The sequence below is a fragment of the Grus americana genome, chromosome 2 (genome assembly GCF_028858705.1).
Source record: "Grus americana isolate bGruAme1 chromosome 2, bGruAme1.mat, whole genome shotgun sequence".
Classification (NCBI taxonomy): Eukaryota; Metazoa; Chordata; class Aves; order Gruiformes; family Gruidae; genus Grus; species Grus americana.
In genome coordinates, this window is record NC_072853.1 from 55,697,467 (window position 1) to 55,716,477 (window position 19,011).

The following is a 19,011-nucleotide window of genomic DNA, read 5'->3' on the forward strand; positions in this document are numbered from 1 at the left end:
ACCATGAAAGGAACACTTAGGATTTAATTGACATTGACCTTATGCGCCTATCATTCAGGATAAAGTGGTTTTTTTGTTGTTGATTTTTTTGTTTGTTTGTTTTGGAGTTTTTATTTATTTTTAATGAAGCATAGATACCAGGTATTCAATTTATTGCTCTTTAATTCTTTTCTGAGTTTAGTACAATCACAGTACCACTATCAAAATATACTTTGCATGTAAAATAATCTTCCAGACTCTCATGTTTATTATGTCTTATTACTGTGTTTTGCTCAGGTGGGATCTTAATACAGAAGTTGGAAAGTGTAGTGCAAAACAGATTCCTTTATAGACCAAATGTGTGAGTGTGCATGTATTTTCCAAATCAGTGTTCTGCATGCTTCCTGAGAGTTCTGAGAAGATAGAAGCTCACATGGCAGAGGAAGGAGTCTTTAGGGGAGAATTTCTATGTATTTTTTGCATATTCTATGACTGAGAGACAAAGAGGGGTTAAAATGTTGGCCAACTTGGATAGTGGAGAAAAAGTGCCTTAGTGATAATCTCAGTTCTGGTCTCTGTTAGGGGCCAAGGCGATGCATGGCTTGATGTTTTTCATAGTAGTGTGAAGAAGTTCTCAGAAGAACCACAACAACTATGATGCAACTATGATCTCACTGCATGAGATGAGTTCCTTGATGGGTATGTTCACCAAAATCCTAGCTTTCATCTTTCATACCAGCAAGCAAAACATGCCTTTCCATCACCCAGCCTCCACCTCTGTTTCTTCCAGACCTTTTCTGTGAAGATGGTGGAGGAGGCTCTTCTCTTGCAAGTATCTTCAGCAACTCATTGTTGATACTTCTTGTGCTCTGAAATAAGGGTGGATTAAAATAGATGTAATTCTAGTTGATGATACTGGTATACATTAGTGTAGATTTTTGACTAACAGCACTAATATTGTGCAGAGATTTCAGCTTGAAATCTGTTGTTACTTGGAGACACCCTTAACTGGGAAGGAGATACTAGATATCTTGGATAATTCAAATCCTTGTCCATTTATGCATATTCAGTTTACACTTGAATTGAGAATTACATTTTCATTTGTATTTCTGAGGGTGATTTCTGTTAAGAAGGAAATACTGACCTCATCAGAAATCTATAATCAAGTGTTCTATCCCACACTGTGAGCGTGGGTTTATTGCTGAAGTCCTAATCTGGAAGGAGAAGGAAGGTAGGCTTTTGGAATAGGTAATAATCTTTATCTACTCAAACCCACAGAAAAGAAGATACAAATGGCACTGATAAGGGTGAATTAAAAGAAAATGAGGCTTCCACTGTTTTATTGCTTCTCCTTTCAGATGGTCCAGTGCATAGTGTGGAACAGTTTGTGAAGCTGTGGTAATGCACTTTCTTTATGCAGTTCAGAGAAATTCAAATCAAATATTACAGGATTCTTTAAGCTGAGAGTGCCCACCTGCAGGCTGAAGACCAGCGAAACTGTAGCATGCTCAGTTATAAAGGGAGTATGTGGGTCTTCTGTATTGTTTTATATGGTTGAAAATAATGGGAAGTGAAAGCTGTGGATTTTGATTGCTGAAGAACTTAGTAATATATGTTCATTTACTCAAGGATCATGAAGAGCTATAACGGCTTTGCTCTTTGACAAAAAAGAAGAAAAATATGTGTCTTTGACTACAACGTGGACTTGTCTCAAGAAATAACGTGATAAATTAAGCTCCTTAAAGTTGGTAGGGGTGTTTTATTTGCTGCAAGAGATGGTTCTTCTTCCTCTTTATACAACACAATTAAGGTCAAAACATTTTTTTGGGGGGGAGGGAAGTTGGTATGTGACAAAATATGTCACTCCGGCTAGATCTGATATTTCAGGTGTCTGTATATTTATGCTGTTTAATCCTTTTGCGCATTGTGCTGCTATGGGACAGATTACGAACGCAGAGGAAAGCTTGGCCATTATATAGGTATTGCAGGCATGGGCATCTTTCATTTATCTCTAATCCACTGTTCTTGAAAATATGAAAATGCTCATAATGTCTATTATTACACTGAGAAATCCATTACACTGGGTTATGAAGCTCTGCTGACCATTGTGACTGCTTTGGTTTCCAGCTTTATTTTATAGCTAGCTGCATGTAAAATCATATATATTCCCAAAGAGGATACTGCTATTGCATGTTGAGTATTAATGCACAAAAGTGGTTAGTTGAAAATATGAGAAGGAATATCATAAGTATTTGTAGATACTGTACTGTGAGTTTAAAAAGAATAGTATGCTGGATTCTTTCAAGAAAAAAGTGGAAAGGTTAATTTTTTATAACCATCTGTAATGTTACTCATGAATTTTCCAATTTCTCTGCTACTTAGCTACAATATATTATTTAGAACATAAAAGATATTAATTTGAAAGACTGATCTCTAGAGATAAGTCAGCTTTCCTTTTTAATAAACCATTTAAAGTACAGGGTGCCTAGCAAGAGTTTTGCAGATAATGTTTCTGATTGCATTAAAATAATTACTTATTTCAGGTTGTATGATTCCAGACATTTGTACTCTGAGGAGGAGTACCTGGCAGGATTTAGACTTCATATGTGATGATACAGCACCAGGTTCCCATATGGAAAATCTGGATTTCTTCTGGTAAATTATTTGCTTTAGTTTCTAGTATTTATGTAGTAAAATACTGCATGCCATAAATGTTTAGGCCTTCTTTGTGTTGACTGTCTTTTGGTTTAAAATACATTCCCCCTTAAGCATTTCTTCTTTACTTCATTACAAACATAAATTAATTTTTTTTTTTTTGTGCACTAGGTGTTTTTCCTCTGCTTTGCAGGTTTATCCTTAAATGTATGTGAAAATGAGGGCAAGATACTATATTTGCTTAATCATAGATGCTCCAATCAGACTTGCATGCTTCTCTATATATGATGCACATATGTTTAACTTCCAGAATACAGAGATTTACAAAAATTACCCTCTTTATTAGTTGGATAATATCTGGACAAGAAAGCAACACCAGTCTATGTAAAAAAGAGAATTCGGAATTTTTAAGGAGGTAGCAAAAATTGGTAGTACTTTATACTCTTAGAAAATGTCAAGTATTGTGGGTTTTTTGTAGGCTTCAGGAATCTCAGTACCCCATGCAAATAAGACTTCTGTAAAGTCTTCAGTTATTAAAAGTTTGCTAAATTGATTTACTCTGTAAGTGCCTTCATAAATAGCTCCCTATTTGGAGGATAAGTGTTACATACAATTATTACAGCAGCTTGCATCTTCTATTCATTTGGTATTATCATGCTTAGAGCACTTCAGATTCAAAAATATGTTGGAGTTTGCTTGCCCCTTTGTGTCTCATTTCAGGAGCTGACTGTTGTCTTTCCTGAGTATGCTTGACTGATGACTGGCACTTAACTGGATCTTCTGTATTTGGTGGACCTCTGTGCTTTCTGAAATTTGTTTATTCCCATATGATTTCTAGCATAGGTTGTTGAAGACTGGCCAATACTTTTCTCAGGGAACAGGGTAATACTAAATGAAGGTGCAATTTGGTAGAATGTTTCATAGGGAATAACCAAATGGATAAAATTCAGACTCTGCTTCTAGTTAAAATGGTTTCTTTGCTTGCTGCATTTAAATATTGGTGAGATGTCAGGCGCTTCTTGTGATGGGTGGGTGGAATTCAATGTCTCCATTTCCTCTTTCAAAAATAACTCTTAAGCAAGGAGTAATGACTTGGCTTCTCTCTTCTCCTAGTCTCTCCTTGCAGTGAAAAGTGAGGAAATGTGGATTGGTGTAGGTAATCGAGACCAATCTTGCCTAAGAGGAGGATGAAAATTACCCACTTCCTTGTTGGGAAAGCGCTCAGCTGGTTCTGGGACAGACCAGAATGCTGCAGTGCTTTTCTTTTTATAAAAGTCACATGGAAATGATGGATGGTCAACATCTGGCATGTGATATCTAGGCCACCTCCTAGGTCTGCTGCTCTTCTGCTGAGGCATTTTCAGTTTTCCAACCTCTGCCAAGTTAAAAGGCTGCTATGTTAGAGTATGCTTGCTAACTGATTTTCAAGCAATGTAGGTTATTTTAAAATTAACTTTTTTGCATAGCCACTTATTCAGTAAAGATGAAAAATCAGTATTTCTGTAAGAAATTACACACTGTTTGGTGCCATCTGTGTCTTTATAAAACAGAAAATGTTTGGCATCATATGTTATATTTCCCCTTTCAATTGCAGTGTGATACCAGAGGAACAGAGTGCATTGCTTTTTTTTTTTTTTAAACTGTATAACAGAATTGGCATTCACATAAAGTTAAGCTGAATTCCTCTGAATCATCTTTGCATTTAATGCTCTTTTTATACTGGCATTTGCTAGGATATGGCTGAATGTGGTGTTTTGGTCTTGTCACATCTCTTCTTGACATGCCCTTTCTGCTAAAAGGATATGAAATTGGCTAAGGTATACCATCAAAGGAATCATTACATGGAACAGCATCTCTTTCTCTCACTCATGCATTAAAAGTAATAGGCAGGGATACCTTGCCCATAGATATTTGTTCTAGTTATTATATGTGTATTACTAATCTTGCTGAAGTTTTCTTGTGGTGTGCCATTGGCAATAGATACCAAGGAAGAGTAAGTTAATGTGAAATGTGGATGCTTGAATTGCTGATTCAGAATTAAAGTAGAATGTTTGTTTTGCTGCTTCTCCCCCCATTCAAAGTTAACTCACTTTTCCTCATTTATATCACATGTAAGTGCCACATAGCTGTGTTGTTTCTCCTTGTCCCTTCCTTAAATGGGTCTCTAGATTAAGAATCTTAAACATTATAAATGAAACAATGAAGAGGATACTAGAGCTTTGATTATGAAACTACCCAGTGTACTTTAACGTTATAAGCAACTTAAGCATATGCTTGGATATGATGTAACATATGTTTATGGAAGGAGACTTCTATATCGGTAATCACTCTTGCAGCAAAATGGCAAACAGCAAAGGCAAGAAAGGACATCTGGAATTGTGTTCTCTGGCCAGTGACCTTTACTTTTTTTTATAAAGGAAGTTGATGTACTTTTCAAATACATCAACAGCTTCTAAGCAGGGTAGGTATTGCTCACCCTCCTTTCCTGGCAAGGCTAACGGTTACTAAGTTTTGTCATCAGTCCAGCACCAACTTTGTGCAAATCAGTATTTTTAGTATGTGTTCAGTAATTTAAAGCAATAGTAGGATGAGTGGCTCTGGATGAAGTTAGGCAAGATGCTTAGTGTTACTGAATGATCCTGAAAGGGAGAAGATATCAGAGATACAGTAGTCCAACCTCAAATAGGCCATGTTTATGTCAGAGAGAAGTAAAACTACATGGTAGTAGGAGATGGAGGATGTTAGGACAAAGGAAATCATTTTAAGGGGGGAACAAGCTTTGAGTCGTATTTTGTTATTTTGACCAGGCAATTTTTTTTTTTCTTTTCTTCTTGCATCTTTTACTCTGACATGAAATTTTGTGTCCAAACCACCCTTTTCTGGCACAGAAGGAATATGCATGGTAGTTCTTGGCATACAGTGGCTGCAGCGCAGGCTTGAAGCACGTGTAATCTTTACATACAGTTGAGCTGGGTTTTGGTAGCTGCTACAAAATTTAGCAAATCTAGATTCTCCTCACTCCTGGAGTTCCCTTGCTTACTTGTCTTACTCTTTCCCCTGGCATAATGACAGTGTCATCTGCTTCCTTCTCTGTCTTGAGAGCTGAGCTGTTGAGATATAATTAGCAAAATGTGTTGGGTGGAAGATGGAGCTATGTCAGGGCTTTGGATTGTTGTCAGGAACCTTCTTCTTGCTTACAAGTGAAATACAGATAAAAAGACACACTCCAGTCTGTGAACTCCATGGATTGAGAGCAGCTCTGAGGAGAAGGACTTGGGGGTGTTTGTGGACAAGAAGCTCAACATGAGCTGGCAATGTGCATTTGCACCCCAGAAAGCCAACCGTGTCCTGGGCTGCATCAAAACCAGCATGACCAGCAGGTCGAGGGAGGCGATTCTCCTCCTCTACAGTGCTCTTGTAAGACCCCACTGGGAGTACTGCGTCCAGCTCTGGAGTACACAATACAAGAAAGACATGGGCCTGTTGGAGCGAGTCCAGAGGAGGGTCATGAAGCTGATCAGAGGGCTGGAGCACCTCTCCTGTGAGGACAGGCTGAGAGAGTTGGGGTTGTTCAGCCTGGAGAAGAGAAGGCTCTGGGGAGATCTAATTGTGGCCTTCCAGTATCTGAAGGGGCTTACAGGAAAGCTGGAGAGGGACTGTTTATCAGGGAGTGTAGTGACAGGACAAGGGGTAATGGGTTTAAGCTGAAGGAGGGTTGATTTAGATCAGATGTTAGAAAGAAATTCTTTTCTATGAGGGTGTTGAGGCACTGGAAGAGGTTGCCCAGAGAGGTTGTGGACGCCCCCCCCCCCCCCCCCCCCCCCGGAAGTGTTCAAGGCCAGGTTGGATGGGGCTTTGGGCAACGTGGTCTAGTGGAGGGTGTCCCTGCCCATGGCAGGGGGGTTGGAACTAGATGATCTTTGAGGTCCCTTCCAACCCAAACCATTCCATGATTTTATAACTGAAAGTGCATGGGAACACAGTAGACATATTTTTGACATACACAGTTTAAGCAAAAAATAATTCATAAATCAACTTACAGGTTTTGGAAATAGTTTCTGTTGGTGGTTATTATTTCTGTTGCATCTTGAAGAGGAAGGAGTAAAATGTATATGAAGACAGTAAATATGTTAGAAACAAACCAAGCTAAAAAAAAAAAATTACTTTAAAGGCCAAAATTTATTAAAAGGCGCCAGTATTGTGAATGGATAATTTATGCATAAAGACTGAATTGTATTTTGCAGAATGTCACTTGTTCTAGTTTATCTCTTTATACAATACTCCTCTAGTCATTAAGTATAGTTTACTTACGCTGGAAGACAAAGTACTGTGTGTTTACAAATCTGCACAATGATTTTGAGAGAAAAGAATGTGTAGTCCTATTGTACTCTTGCAAGTGGCTTTTTCATTTTCATTCAAGACTGAAATTCACTGTAGACCAAAAAATTAAAAAAGAAAGGGGTTTTGCATATTCTTTTTTTTTTTTTTTTTAGTATGTACAATAAACTATTTCTTGGCAAACAGGACTTTCAATAGAGAAATGGTATGTAATTGTTTTAAATGCTCCCCATATATTCCACTCGGTCAGAAAATAGAACGCTGGAGTTATAAGTCAGGTTTTTGTTTTTGAAACAGTGTTGTACTTTTAAAACTAGTGCAGGGTCCTCAGAATGGTTTGGGTTTGGGCTGTGCAACATAATTTGTATGCTGTTGGGAAAAAGAGGATATTGCCTTTACCAGAATTTAGTCTCAAGTGCCTTAAAAATTTAATCACTGTAAAGATCAATATATAAAGTAGTTAGTCAATATTTCGCAAAGCTTAAAGGAAGTTTGGACTTACAAGATTTTAATGAATTATTGAATGCTACTTGCAGGGGAGAGATTTAAATAAACTAAAAATACTTTTTTTTTTTTTTTTTTTAAAGTGCCTTGCTTTAACAGAAGCTTAAAGTATCCTAAGGCTGAAAAACTGCAGAAGTCACTTACCAGGCATGGTTTGCCCCAGAATTATTTGGAATGATCGTATTATAAATGCATAGGTTTTCAGGGCTACATGTAAACTGCATGCCATCTCATAAATTATTCATAATAGCCCCCAGGTATAATTATTCAGAGAAGTGAAAATGAAGAAAATTATTTCCTATTAATGTTTGCTTATTCAGATAATTATTTTACTTATTTTTATTCAGTTTTTAGTCCTTAATTATCTGAGTACATCTCACACAATGTACGTATACTTTGCATGCATTTTCTTTGTGACTTAAAACCCATGAAAGATGCATGAATCATGTGTTAAAATTTCTTCGCCAAATTATACATTTTATCTCACTCTTCTATGTTCTGTTTTCAAACAACTTCCTCCTTTATTTCAAGTGCAGAATACAGACTTGCCATATTGTGACACGAGCTGTAATGCATCAGAGGATTTCAGAAAGGTGCCGAGGTTGATGAAAGGGGGGCTCTCCAAGCTGCCATGTATAAAATATGAGTGTTGTATATGGAAAATAAAAGGCCTCTGCATGAAATGGAATGTCAAGAACAAAATTGCTTTAGGTCTCTTTCTACAAACAGCCATATATACAAATGTTTTTACTAATGTGAGTAGTCCCATTGAATAAAATTAATCATGTTTGGTGTTTAAGATAAGGATTCAATCCTCTGACCTCTCCAAAACAAGTGCAAAATTTATTAGAGCTCTTTCTGTGCTTTGCAATAGCCATTGCGGGCAATGTCCATGTTGCCTCTCGGCTGTTGTAAAAAGCACTACAGAAAAACAGGAAGATAATATATATAATTTTTTAAAATTAATTTTGGCCAATCTATTTTGTGATTTTTTTTTTTAATAGCATTTGTGTAAATGAAAAGAGCCTTGAGTTGTCATTGTTTTTTTCAAGTATGACAAAGAGCTAGAACTAATTTTTAAATCGATTTCAGAGTCTGCTTTTTGCTTCTTCTGAAGCATTCGTTTCTATTTGTAGATAGAGCAGATCATGAGAATTAAGTTCTTCAGTGGTGCAGTTAACATAAAATCAAGCCCCATAACTCAGTTTCATGAACAGGGAACCGATTTACTACTTCTGACTCTGTGTTGAAGTCAGACATCTTGCATAACCTAGTTGTTTAGGCTTCTCCAGTTGTTAGTGGCAAGAGACCTCTTACAGGGTCTCCCTTTCATCTCATTTTTCTTGGCTAGCTTTCTTAGCATGGGATGAATTACCTTATAGAGTGGCTGCCTCCTCTTTAATAAAGAGAGTGCAAATGACTAACTTAGCATAAATAATGACTTTCAGAGAGCTGAAAAACAGTAAGTGGTTACATTGGTATTTTTTGCATCTCAAGCCATTGGGAATTGTCTTCAGATACGGTGCTGCAGGTGCATGGTGTCACCATCGATGCTGTCATCACTGACGCGCGGAAAACAGACTCCACAACCTGTGAAGTTGTAAAGTAGGTATGTTTATTCAGCGCTGGGCAGCACGGGGGGTCGTCCCACCAAAATCGTGCGCGCCTTGCAGCACTTCCCTTTGAGTTTTATATGATAGAATGTTACATATTCAAAAAGCACCTATACATATTCATGATCTTTCCGCGGAAAGGTGGTCTTATTACAATGAGTTCATTTCCATTGTCTCCGCCTTTAACTCCTCTCAGCTGCACACGCGCACTGCCTCTTGGTGGTCGTGGGCCGGGGTCTCAGGGATGAAGGCCGTATGTCTTCCTCACTGTGCACTTTTCACCTTCACCACAAAACTTACTCAGACCGGTTCCTAATTAGCAGAGAATCCTCCGTGTTCAATCCCTTCTGATTTACTACCTCCTTATCTTGTGATTGGTTACAAAAATGCAAGCAGAGCGAAGGGTCATCTTGACCCTTCCTTACGCTAGTTCTTGTTAAAACATCTTACGTAAGGGTTAAGATTACTAGATATGTGGCTTAAGCTAGTTAATGATCCTGCTATTTCCTTTAAGTGTTAGTTCTCTCTATCAATCCCCCCTTTTTCAAAAAGGTTAGTAAATTCTTTTACTACAGCTAATACAATGACTCTTTATCTAATACTTTCTCAAAATATTTATTTGATTCTAACCTTTGCCTTAGTTGATATTTCTTCCATTCGCTGTAAGAATTCCCCGTGTTTTGACAACACCCTAAAGCACATCGAACTACTACACACAGAGCTATAAGCAGAATCATAACCGTAATTGTCGTAACAAACAATTGTTTCAACCATGTCAAATTCGGTAACCAGGATGTTAATCTTTCCACTAAGTCACTAAACCCCCAAGATGTGTTATCTTGGGCCACTTCATGCAAGATTTTGGTTTTTTCCCAAATTTGAGATAAATCCTTTTCAATCCTTTTGTCTTGGTTAACATAGGTACAGCAATGTTCACCAATAACCGTACATAAACCTCCTTCTTTAGCAAAAAGCAAATCCAACCCCAGCCTGTTTTGGAGTGTCACCTGTTCTAGAGAAGAGATTTCCTTTTGTAGAGCCGTGAGCGCGTCAGCTGTAGCATTATTAATAATTTCCATTGTAGCCGAAATGTTGACTAAGGCCTTTTCTAATTCACTAACCCCCAACCATGGGATAAACCACCTTGCAAAGCTATGAAAGCTGGTTGGTCTTTTTACTAAAGGGTTCCGTTTTCCCCGGGTTGGATGGGCCACGGGTTTCATATAAGTTCGTAATAGACCAAGTGTGCCTGAACTAGTTAAGTTTTGTACAATAGTAATGTTAGGAACTATAGTCCCTATAGCGCATTGACCTTTCCACCCTAAGGGCAATACTTTGTACCCCCACTTCCCACAGATCCAGTACCATCCCTGACCCACAGGGGTGGGCCAGCCTTTGGGAGTACTGCTGACGTGTCTTCGAGTCTGGTTGCTATTCCACATATTTGCACCTCCATACTTGATATAACTCGTGCAATTAGGGTAAGCCCCAACAAAACTTGTACTTCCACATTTTTTATCTGTGCTATTCCCTCCCATATTCTTTGTGGTGTTTTCCAGGTAGCACCTCTGGACACAAGGTACTTCTGTGGTCTCGTTCCAGAGTGTGCTTAAATCTATCTGCCACTCAAGATTCCTTTTTGGTATCTCTGTGTATTCGGTGAGGGGCATATTACTAAAGGCCTTGACTATCTGCGAAGAGTTGGGAAAACTGGTGGCGACCACCGGGTGGCCCTGTCCTATGTTTGTGGGCAATTGTGAGCAAATCCAGCAATCAGACCAGTTCATGGCATTAGCAATTTTGTCATGTAGCTGCAAAAAGGCATTATTCTCCCATGCCTCAAGTTCCCCTATTAGGCTTACAATCAGCGTCGTGACAAGGTAAGCTTTCCTTGCTGTACTTGCGTGACTCTCCATGGAGATTTAGGTGCCTTCTTCACACGGGAGTGGTGAATCCAGGCATTCTGTTCCTTAATCTTTATTGCTGTGAAGGATGTGAGGAGTACCTGGAACGGTCCTTCCCATTGTGGTTCCAGGGTCTTTTCTGTAAGAGACTTCACATATACATAATCTCCAGGTTGTATGTTATGTACAGGTCCATCCAAACCCCTGCTTCGAGTCCCAACCACATGTTTTTGAATTCTGCTGAGTTGTTTGCCTAATGCCACCATGTATGAAGTCATAATTTCCTCCCCGGCTTGTGTGGACATCCCTTTCTGTATTCCATAGGGTCGTCCATACAAAATTTCAAAAGGACTCAGTCCCTCTTTTGCTCTTGGCCTGGTTCGTATGCGCAAGAGAGCCAAAGGAAGAGACTGAGGCCAGGCCAAGTTAGTTTCCTGTCCCAATTTCACAATCTGCTGTTTGATTAAGTGGTTCATTTTTTCTACTTGGCCACTCGACTGAGGGCGATATGGGGTATGAAGCTGCCAATCTATACCCAAATGACAGCTAATTTGTTGTACTACTTTTGAGATGAAATGTGGTCCTCTGTCAGAAGATATGGTTGCCGGAACCCCAAAGCGTGGTATTATTTCTTGTATTAATGTTCTGGTTACCTCCCGAGCCTTGGCCGTCCTGGTAGGAAATGCCTCTGGCCAACCTGAAAAGGTATCAGTTAATACCAATAAATATCGATACCCCCCTTTTCTTGGGAGTTCTGAAAAATCAATCTGCCATTGTTGCCCAGGCCCGTTGCCTTTCCCAATTTGACCCATTTCTGGTTTAGGGGTATTCTTGGGATTAGTCTGGAGGCAAATATCGCACTGTTGAGTTACTTGTTTCACGGTGGTGTATAGATTCCTAGCTACAATCTCTCTAATCAGGTGTTTATATAGAGCTTCTGCCCCCCAATGCCTCTTCCTATGTTCTTCCCTTATCAGAGACCATGTTAGATAAGAGGGAATGATTAGTTTCCCTTGTGGGGTGAGAGCCCACCCCTCGTTATTATACGACCCTTCTAGGTCGATGATAAGCTTCTGATCTTCCTTAGTATATTTTGGCTTACCTTCTAGGGAGATTTGCCCATCAGGGACCAAGGCCCCCTCCGTATTTACTTCACCTTTAGCTGCTTGTTTTGCCTCTCTGTCCGCCAGCTCATTTCCTCTTTCCAATTCTGAGTTCACTTTCTGATGTGCCTTAATGTGCATGATCGCCACTTTCTCAGGGAGTTGGACTGCCTCCAACAGTTTCATGATCTCTTCTGCGTGCTTGATATTTTTGCCCTGTGAGTTCAATAATCCCCTCTCCTTCCAGATTGCTCCATGCGCATGTACGACTCCAAAGGCATATTTTGAGTCTGTATAGATATTTACAGCTTTGCCTTGGGCCAATTCCAAGGCACGGGTCAGAGCAATTATTTCCGCCTTCTGTGCAGAGGTACTCATGGGTAAAGGCCCTGACTCTATGATTTCTTGACTGGTGGTAATGGCATATCCGGCATGTCTTTTACCACTTAGGACGTAGCTGCTTCCATCCGTGAACCAGTTTTCCGTGTTCTCCATAGGACTGTCTCTCAGGTCTGAACGGCTGGAATATGTTGTTTCGATGGTCTCCAGGCAGTCATGATGCACTGGTTCCCCTGTGTTTCCACTGAGGAAAGAGGCTGGATTGACAATGTTAGTGACTGTTCTACCATTATAGCCTGGTATTTCAAGAATCTTTGTGGGGAAAGCCAGTGTCCACCTTTCGCTTCCAGTACTACAGATACTGTATGGGACACCAACACAGTCATTTTCTGGCCCAGGGTGAATTTTCGGGCTTCCTGGATGTTTAGTACTACAGCCGCGACTGCTCGCAGGCATCCAGGCCAACCTTTTGCAGTTGCATCCAATTGTTTAGAAAAGTAGGCAACTGCTCGTCGATACGGGCCCAGATCTTGTGCTAGTATTCCTAGGGCAATCCCCTGCTTCTCATGGGAAAAAAGGAAAAACGGTTTACTCACATCTGGGAGTCCCAAGGCTGGGGCCGACATGAGGGCCTTTTTTAGCAACTTGAAGGCCTGTATGGTCTCTTTATTCCATTTAAGGTGTTTTTGTTCAGTGGTTGTCAGTGCATACAGAGGTTTAACAAGCAGTCCATAGTTATAGATCCATAGTCGGCACCACCCAGTCATCCCCAGGAAGGTTCGTAACTCTTTCACTGTTTGTGGTCTCGGAGTTTGACATATTGTCTCTTTCCGGGTCTGTCCCAAAGTTCTTTGTCCAGCACTGATTTCATAGCCCAGATAAATCACCTTACGCTGCATCACTTGGGCCTTCTTCTTGCATACCCGATATCCCTGGAGCCCTAAAAAATTTAGCAGACTAACCGTCCAGGTCATACAAGCGTCCTCTGTTTTGGTTGCAATCAGGATATCGTCCACATATTGTAACAGTTTCCCTTCCTCAGGCGGGGCTTCCCAGGACTCAAGATCTTTTGCGAGTTGGTTACCAAATATAGTAGGACTGTTTTTGAACCCCTGTGGTAACACCGTCCAAGTAAGGTGAGTTTTACGCCCTCTTTTAGGATTTTCCCATTCAAATGCAAATATTTTCTGGCTGGATTTATGGAGAGGGAGGCAAAAGAAGGCATCCTTCAGGTCTAAAACAGTAAACCAGGTTAGTTCAGGTGTCAATACAGTCAGCAAGGTATATGGATTTGCCACTACCGGGTAGAGGTCTTCAGTTATTTTATTTATAGCCCGTAGGTCCTGAACCACCCGGTACGACCCATCGGGTTTACGGACAGGTAATATGGGAGTGTTAAAATCGGATTCACATTCCCTTAATAATCCTAGTTGTAAAAATTTTTCTATTACTGGTCGAATTCCCTCCCTGTCTTCCTTCCTCAGGGGGTACTGCTTGATTCTTACTGGCTGTCGTCCTTCTTTGAGTTTGACCTCCACAGGTGTAGCATTTTTTGCTTTTCCGGGCACATCAGTGGCCCAGACCCCGGGGTATACCTGGTTCGCAATTTCTTCGCTGATTTTTCCCTCTATAGGAACATTAGTTAGGGATAAGCTCATTATTTGGATATACTGTTGGTCATTCACCTCCAGAGTAATCTCTCCCTTTTCAAATTTAATTATCGCACCTAATTGTTCCAATAAATCTCTCCCCAACAGTGCTCTCGGGGAGTTGGGCATGTACAGAAATCTGTGGATGCCCCATTGTTTTCCCAATTTATATCTCAGAGGTTCACAAAAATATACCTTTTCACTTTGGCCAGTTGCCCCTTTCACCATGATATAGTCATTTCCCAGGGGCCTCAAAGCTTGGTTCAAGACCGAATACGTCGCCCCTGTGTCCACCAGAAATTCTACCTTCTTCTGCTTTTTCCCTAGCTTCATTATAACCAGTGGATCCGCTAGGGTGGATTCCCCAGGTCCCCGTCAGTCTTCCCTCAAATGAGCCATTATTCTTTCTTTCTGACTATTCCGCCCCTTCTCCTTATTTTTCCGCTTTTCCGGACAATCATCTTTCCAGTGTCCAAATCTTTTGCATAACGCACATTGATCTCTGCCTAATCGAGGCGGTCCTCGTCTGGGTTTTCTTTCCTCCTCCTCCCTGACGACCGCCACCACCCTTCTTTGTCCCCGTTTGTAATCTTCCTCTCTATTACTGAACACCCTCCACGCTTCATCCAGCAATACTTCCAGGTTCCTTCCTTCTGTGGGACGCAGCTTTTGGAGTTTGCGCCTAATATCTCCTGTAGACTGGCCCAAAAACAAAGAAACTAGTTGTTGCGTTCCTACCTCTGACCCAGGATCCAGCGGTGTGTTGCGGCGCATTACGTCCCTTAGTCGATCCAAGAATTCGGATGGTGACTCGGAAGGACCTTGTTTGATTGCATATAATGCCGACCAGTTTATAGTTTTGGGAATGGCCCTCTCCACTCCTTTTAAAATCCATCCCTGGTATGCCTTCAGTCTTTCCATATGCGTGGATCTGTTTGCATCCCATTTTGGATCTTGAAGGGGGAGATATTCTTTAACATCTCCTCCCGTAATTTTATAATGATCCTCAGCCAAATTCCCTGCAGTTTTTAAAATTAATTGCTTTTCCGTTTCAGTCATATATTCTAATAATAATTGTATGTCATTCCAGTCGGGGTTGTGTTGTTTTATAATAAACTGGAAATGTTTAGTTACATTTACCGGATCATTCCTGTAATCCTTAGCAACCCTTTTCCATGCTTCCAAATCAGTGGTGGAGAAAGGTACCTTAATTAACATCGTCCCACCGTCAGGCCCTACTGCTTCTCGGAGAGGTGCTTGTAAGACTGTTGGGGCAGACTTTTTCCTGATACGGGAGGATACAGGGCTTCCCGGGGGAGTGGAGGCTCCTTCCGAGTCCACATCCTGTTCCTGTGGTCGAGGGGGAGGCTTAAACAAATCAGTTAAATCTTGTTCTGATGCCAGGTGTATTTTATTTTTCCTAGTACATCTTTGCCCAATACTACATGCCGAGCAACACCGCCTCAGTTTACCTTTAAGTCCTTTGTTATTTTCCCGCTCTAGGGCAAGTACCATAGGGTCCTGTGGCGGCACCATTCCACAGTCCCTTTGCCACTCCGGATGGTTTCGGAGGGTGAAAAACATATCTGCATATGACACTTCATCCCATTTTCCTTCTCTCCTCAAAAACAGCATTAATTGCAACATAGTGTTGTAATCAATTGTTCCATTAAGTGGCCACCTGGCTCCATCTTCCAGCTTATAAAGCGGCCACCATTGATTGCAATATTTAATGAGGGTCTTCTTATTCTCTGTACCCCCAGTTCCAACAATATCCCTCCAGCGTGTCAATATGCAACCGAGGGGGCTTTTACTTAAGATATCCTTGTTCTGAGAGTTACCCATCTCTCTGTTTCTTTATCCTTATTTTCTAGGTCTTTTCTTGTTAGCTATTGTGCTTTGTTTTAATTTCCCAAAGTTCGAGCCCTAAACCACCAAAGGAGTGACTCTCTGTCCTACCACTTTGATCAGCCACACACCTTCCCCGATACTTAAGAGATTGACTAAACACTACGGCAGCCCAACCCAACTTACATATATATCATGGCCTTTACAAATTTTACAAACAGTCCAGGCGCTTTGTCCGTCTCTGGCCGTGTTCCTCGCGGAATCACGGAACCGCAAATCAGGACTCCCACTCGCTTCACAGCAGCGCTGTGTCTCAAAACACACATACATACACACAACAAACTTTTAACATACAATCCTCACTCCAGTTATTATCCCTCCAGCAGCTGCAAATATTATTCAAGTAGAGAGGCCCGCTTACCCTTCTCCTGCTTCTTATACAGTCATTAGCAGGTCCGTCCTGGCTCCCAATATTGGGATGCAGCGGTAACCTTGGATTCACTCGATCTACTCCCAAGATCGCTAGCGGCCGCTCTATCGGTCAGCGAATCCCCCTTTTCCTTAAGGTACAGGGTACCCTCCTCCCATACGGGGACTATGCCGTACGCCAGACGTCTCTGCGCGATTTACCAGCAGCCCCGGCCAAGCGCGGGCGTCCCCAGCGACTTACTGGCCCCCTTACTAAACATACCGTTTATCCGCAACTTCAGGAGGTCGTTGTCTACTCCCGTGGTGAGCGGCTGGAAGTGGAGGCTCCTCCGAGAAAAGTGCTCGGGGCGCGCCTAGGAGCGTCCGCTCCGCAGTCGATCCCGCAGCCGAGCAGAGTGTCTCCTGGCTGGCTCGCCAAAATGACGCGCGGAAAACAGACTCCACAACCTGTGAAGTTGTAAAGTAGGTATGTTTATTCAGCGCTGGGCAGCACGGGGGGTCGTCCCACCAAAATCGTGCGCGCCTTGCAGCACTTCCCTTTGAGTTTTATATGATAGAATGTTACATATTCAAAAAGCACCTATACATATTCATGATCTTTCCGCGGAAAGGTGGTCTTATTACAATGAGTTCATTTCCATTGTCTCCGCCTTTAACTCCTCTCAGCTGCACACGCGCACTGCCTCTTGGTGGTCGTGGGCCAGGGTCTCAGGGATGAAGGCCGTATGTCTTCCTCACTGTGCACTTTTCACCTTCACCACAAAACTTACTCAGACCGGTTCCTAATTAGCAGAGAATCCTCCGTGTTCAATCCCTTCTGATTTACTACCTCCTTATCTTGTGATTGGTTACAAAAATGCAAGCAGAGCGAAGGGTCATCTTGACCCTTCCTTACGCTAGTTCTTGTTAAAACATCTTACGTAAGGGTTAAGATTACTAGATATGTGGCTTAAGCTAGTTAATGATCCTGCTATTTCCTTTAAGTGTTAGTTCTCTCTATCATCACTGTCATTGTTGGACTCCTGTAAAGCAGAAATAAATGGGTGCTCTTTGCTTTTTTCTTGATCTTGTCCCTGACCCCTCCATCGCTTGAATTAAAATGCAGTTATCATGTAATTCTGTATTCGTGACTTCTGAAGAAAAAAAAAAAAATCATTCTTTTTGTGTTAGTATCTACACAGACTAGTAAATAATTCAATAACGCTGGAGAGTCTCAGTAACAAAAATACCAGATTAATAAGGGTATATAATGGTCTTGGGAAAATGTGGTTTTTGTGCTTAAGTCTTATCATAAGTAGGTTTTGTTGATCAGTTTGAAGTTGATATGTGTTGGTCTATAAAAATGATTACCTGTGAATTTCAAAATTCTGAAAGTATTCACTTCAGTAATTTTCAAGTTAATCAAAAGCTTCAAAAGGAAAAAAACCCCTGATATTTCAAAATGGAATGGGTCACCTTGCTATAGCTCTTATTTCTTTGTTGACTGAGACAATCTTAGTTTAGCAGAGGTAGATTTCAATCCCAGTCGTGGAGAGTGGTGCTCAGCTCCCCATGGCAGTTGCGGCAGGAGGGCTGCCGGATGCAGTGGTGCGTTTCTGCCACGGTGAGCGTTAGGTAGGGTAGCACTGCATCACTGAAACCAGCAACTCCCACATACTTTGGCTGAAGAGAACATAAATGAGGATCAAAAAAGACTGCATGATAGAAATCCATCTGGCTCTTACATCTTTACCTCATCAATTATAAACTGCTTGTGTTTGCGTTCAGGGACCTCAGCAGCCCCTTACGATACATCTCCACCCTGTGCTGTCTTCTCTCATTCGTACAGACAAACTGGTGCCAGCTTCCATCATCGGATGAGCAGAAATGTGAATGTCAGTTTGTGTGACAGTTTATCCATCTCTGTTCAGTCCATAAACCTAATTGTCAGTAGATGGCTGTCATCAAACTTGGATATGAAAATGTGAATAAATAGAAGAGCCACAGAATTTCCTGCTGGCGGTGAGATTCAGAGACTTTCTTTAGAAATATCTTCAGACTTCTGGATCCCTAAAACAGTTGACTCAGAACATGAAGCTTCATGAATTCTGCAAATGTGAAGCTCTGGGGAGCAGATAGCCTGTTCCAGTCTGGAATACCCCTGACCACTTTCCACTGTATCTTTATGTTTCACTAGTGTGAAATTACCAGTAACACTATGAACTGGGTCGTGCTTGCACTGTGTGGTATGACCAGAGGTAGGTAGAGAAGGAGCGCGGATCCAGGGCTCACATCAGAGAATGTCCAATGCTCTGGTCAGCTCCACTATCCCTGAACGGTGTTTGTGAAATGATGCAGAATCCTGCCTTCTCATCTTACTTCACAACCTTTCGCTGATTCTTCTTCTTCTCTTATCACTCCACTCTCTGCCTCATCTCCTCCTTCCACTTACTGCTTTATCATTTTACATATTTCTGTATTTTGGGGAACGCTTGATCTTAGCGGAGTTTTGTTAACAATGTCTGTGTTTGAACCGTGTTGAGTTACGACATTTGAGAGCTGTTCAATTCACTTTTCTCATGTGAATGCAGTTGGAAGCAGGATACAGAATCATGCTGGCATATAGTCAGGTACTTGATATATCTGTTCTTGCTGCCAAATGTTGGGGGTT

At 41.2% G+C, this 19,011-nt stretch overlaps 2 protein-coding genes across 13 annotated transcripts in view; one reads left to right on the forward strand and one right to left on the reverse strand.

The window, feature by feature from the left end:
• PTPRM (protein tyrosine phosphatase receptor type M) overlaps nucleotides 1-19,011 on the forward strand; it is a 502,968-nt gene that overhangs the window by 55,686 nt on the left and 428,271 nt on the right. Inside the window, exon 2 of one of the 10 annotated variants that reach the window (XM_054814412.1) lies at nucleotides 2,523-2,634. The exons of the other annotated variants lie outside the window; for them this stretch is intronic. Within the exon in view, the coding sequence (XP_054670387.1) occupies nucleotides 2,589-2,634 (46 nt within the window). The 5' untranslated portion in view covers nucleotides 2,523-2,588. The remainder of the gene's footprint in view (nucleotides 1-2,522; nucleotides 2,635-19,011) is intronic. 10 annotated transcript variants of the gene reach the window in all.
• LOC129202185 (protein NYNRIN-like) lies at nucleotides 10,855-16,404 on the reverse strand. 3 transcript variants are annotated; one of them, XM_054814422.1, is made up of 3 exons: nucleotides 16,354-16,404; nucleotides 14,823-15,037; nucleotides 10,855-11,690 (listed from the first exon to the last, which is right to left on the reverse strand). In XM_054814422.1, the coding sequence occupies exons 2-3, from the start codon at nucleotides 15,028-15,030 to the stop codon at nucleotides 10,954-10,956; spliced, it is 945 nt and encodes a 314-aa protein (XP_054670397.1). In that variant the 5' UTR covers nucleotides 15,031-15,037; nucleotides 16,354-16,404; the 3' UTR covers nucleotides 10,855-10,953. The 3 variants fall into 3 exon arrangements, with proteins under 3 accessions (XP_054670397.1, XP_054670395.1, XP_054670396.1); XM_054814420.1 differs by lacking the exon at nucleotides 16,354-16,404 and having other exon boundaries at nucleotides 10,855-11,142; nucleotides 14,823-16,344; XM_054814421.1 differs by lacking the exon at nucleotides 16,354-16,404 and having other exon boundaries at nucleotides 11,563-11,690; nucleotides 14,823-16,344.

Excerpts from the sequence above, each read along its gene's own strand:
- LOC129202185 (XM_054814420.1), bottom strand. The coding sequence starts at position 15,929 with ATGGGTAACTCTCAGAACAAGGATATCTTAAGTAAAAGCCCCCTCGGT. Across the intron at positions 11,143-14,822 it reads CGCTGGATCCTGGGTCAGAG|TCTCTTACAGAAAAGACCCT; the intron begins GTAGGAACGCAA and ends GTATATGTGAAG.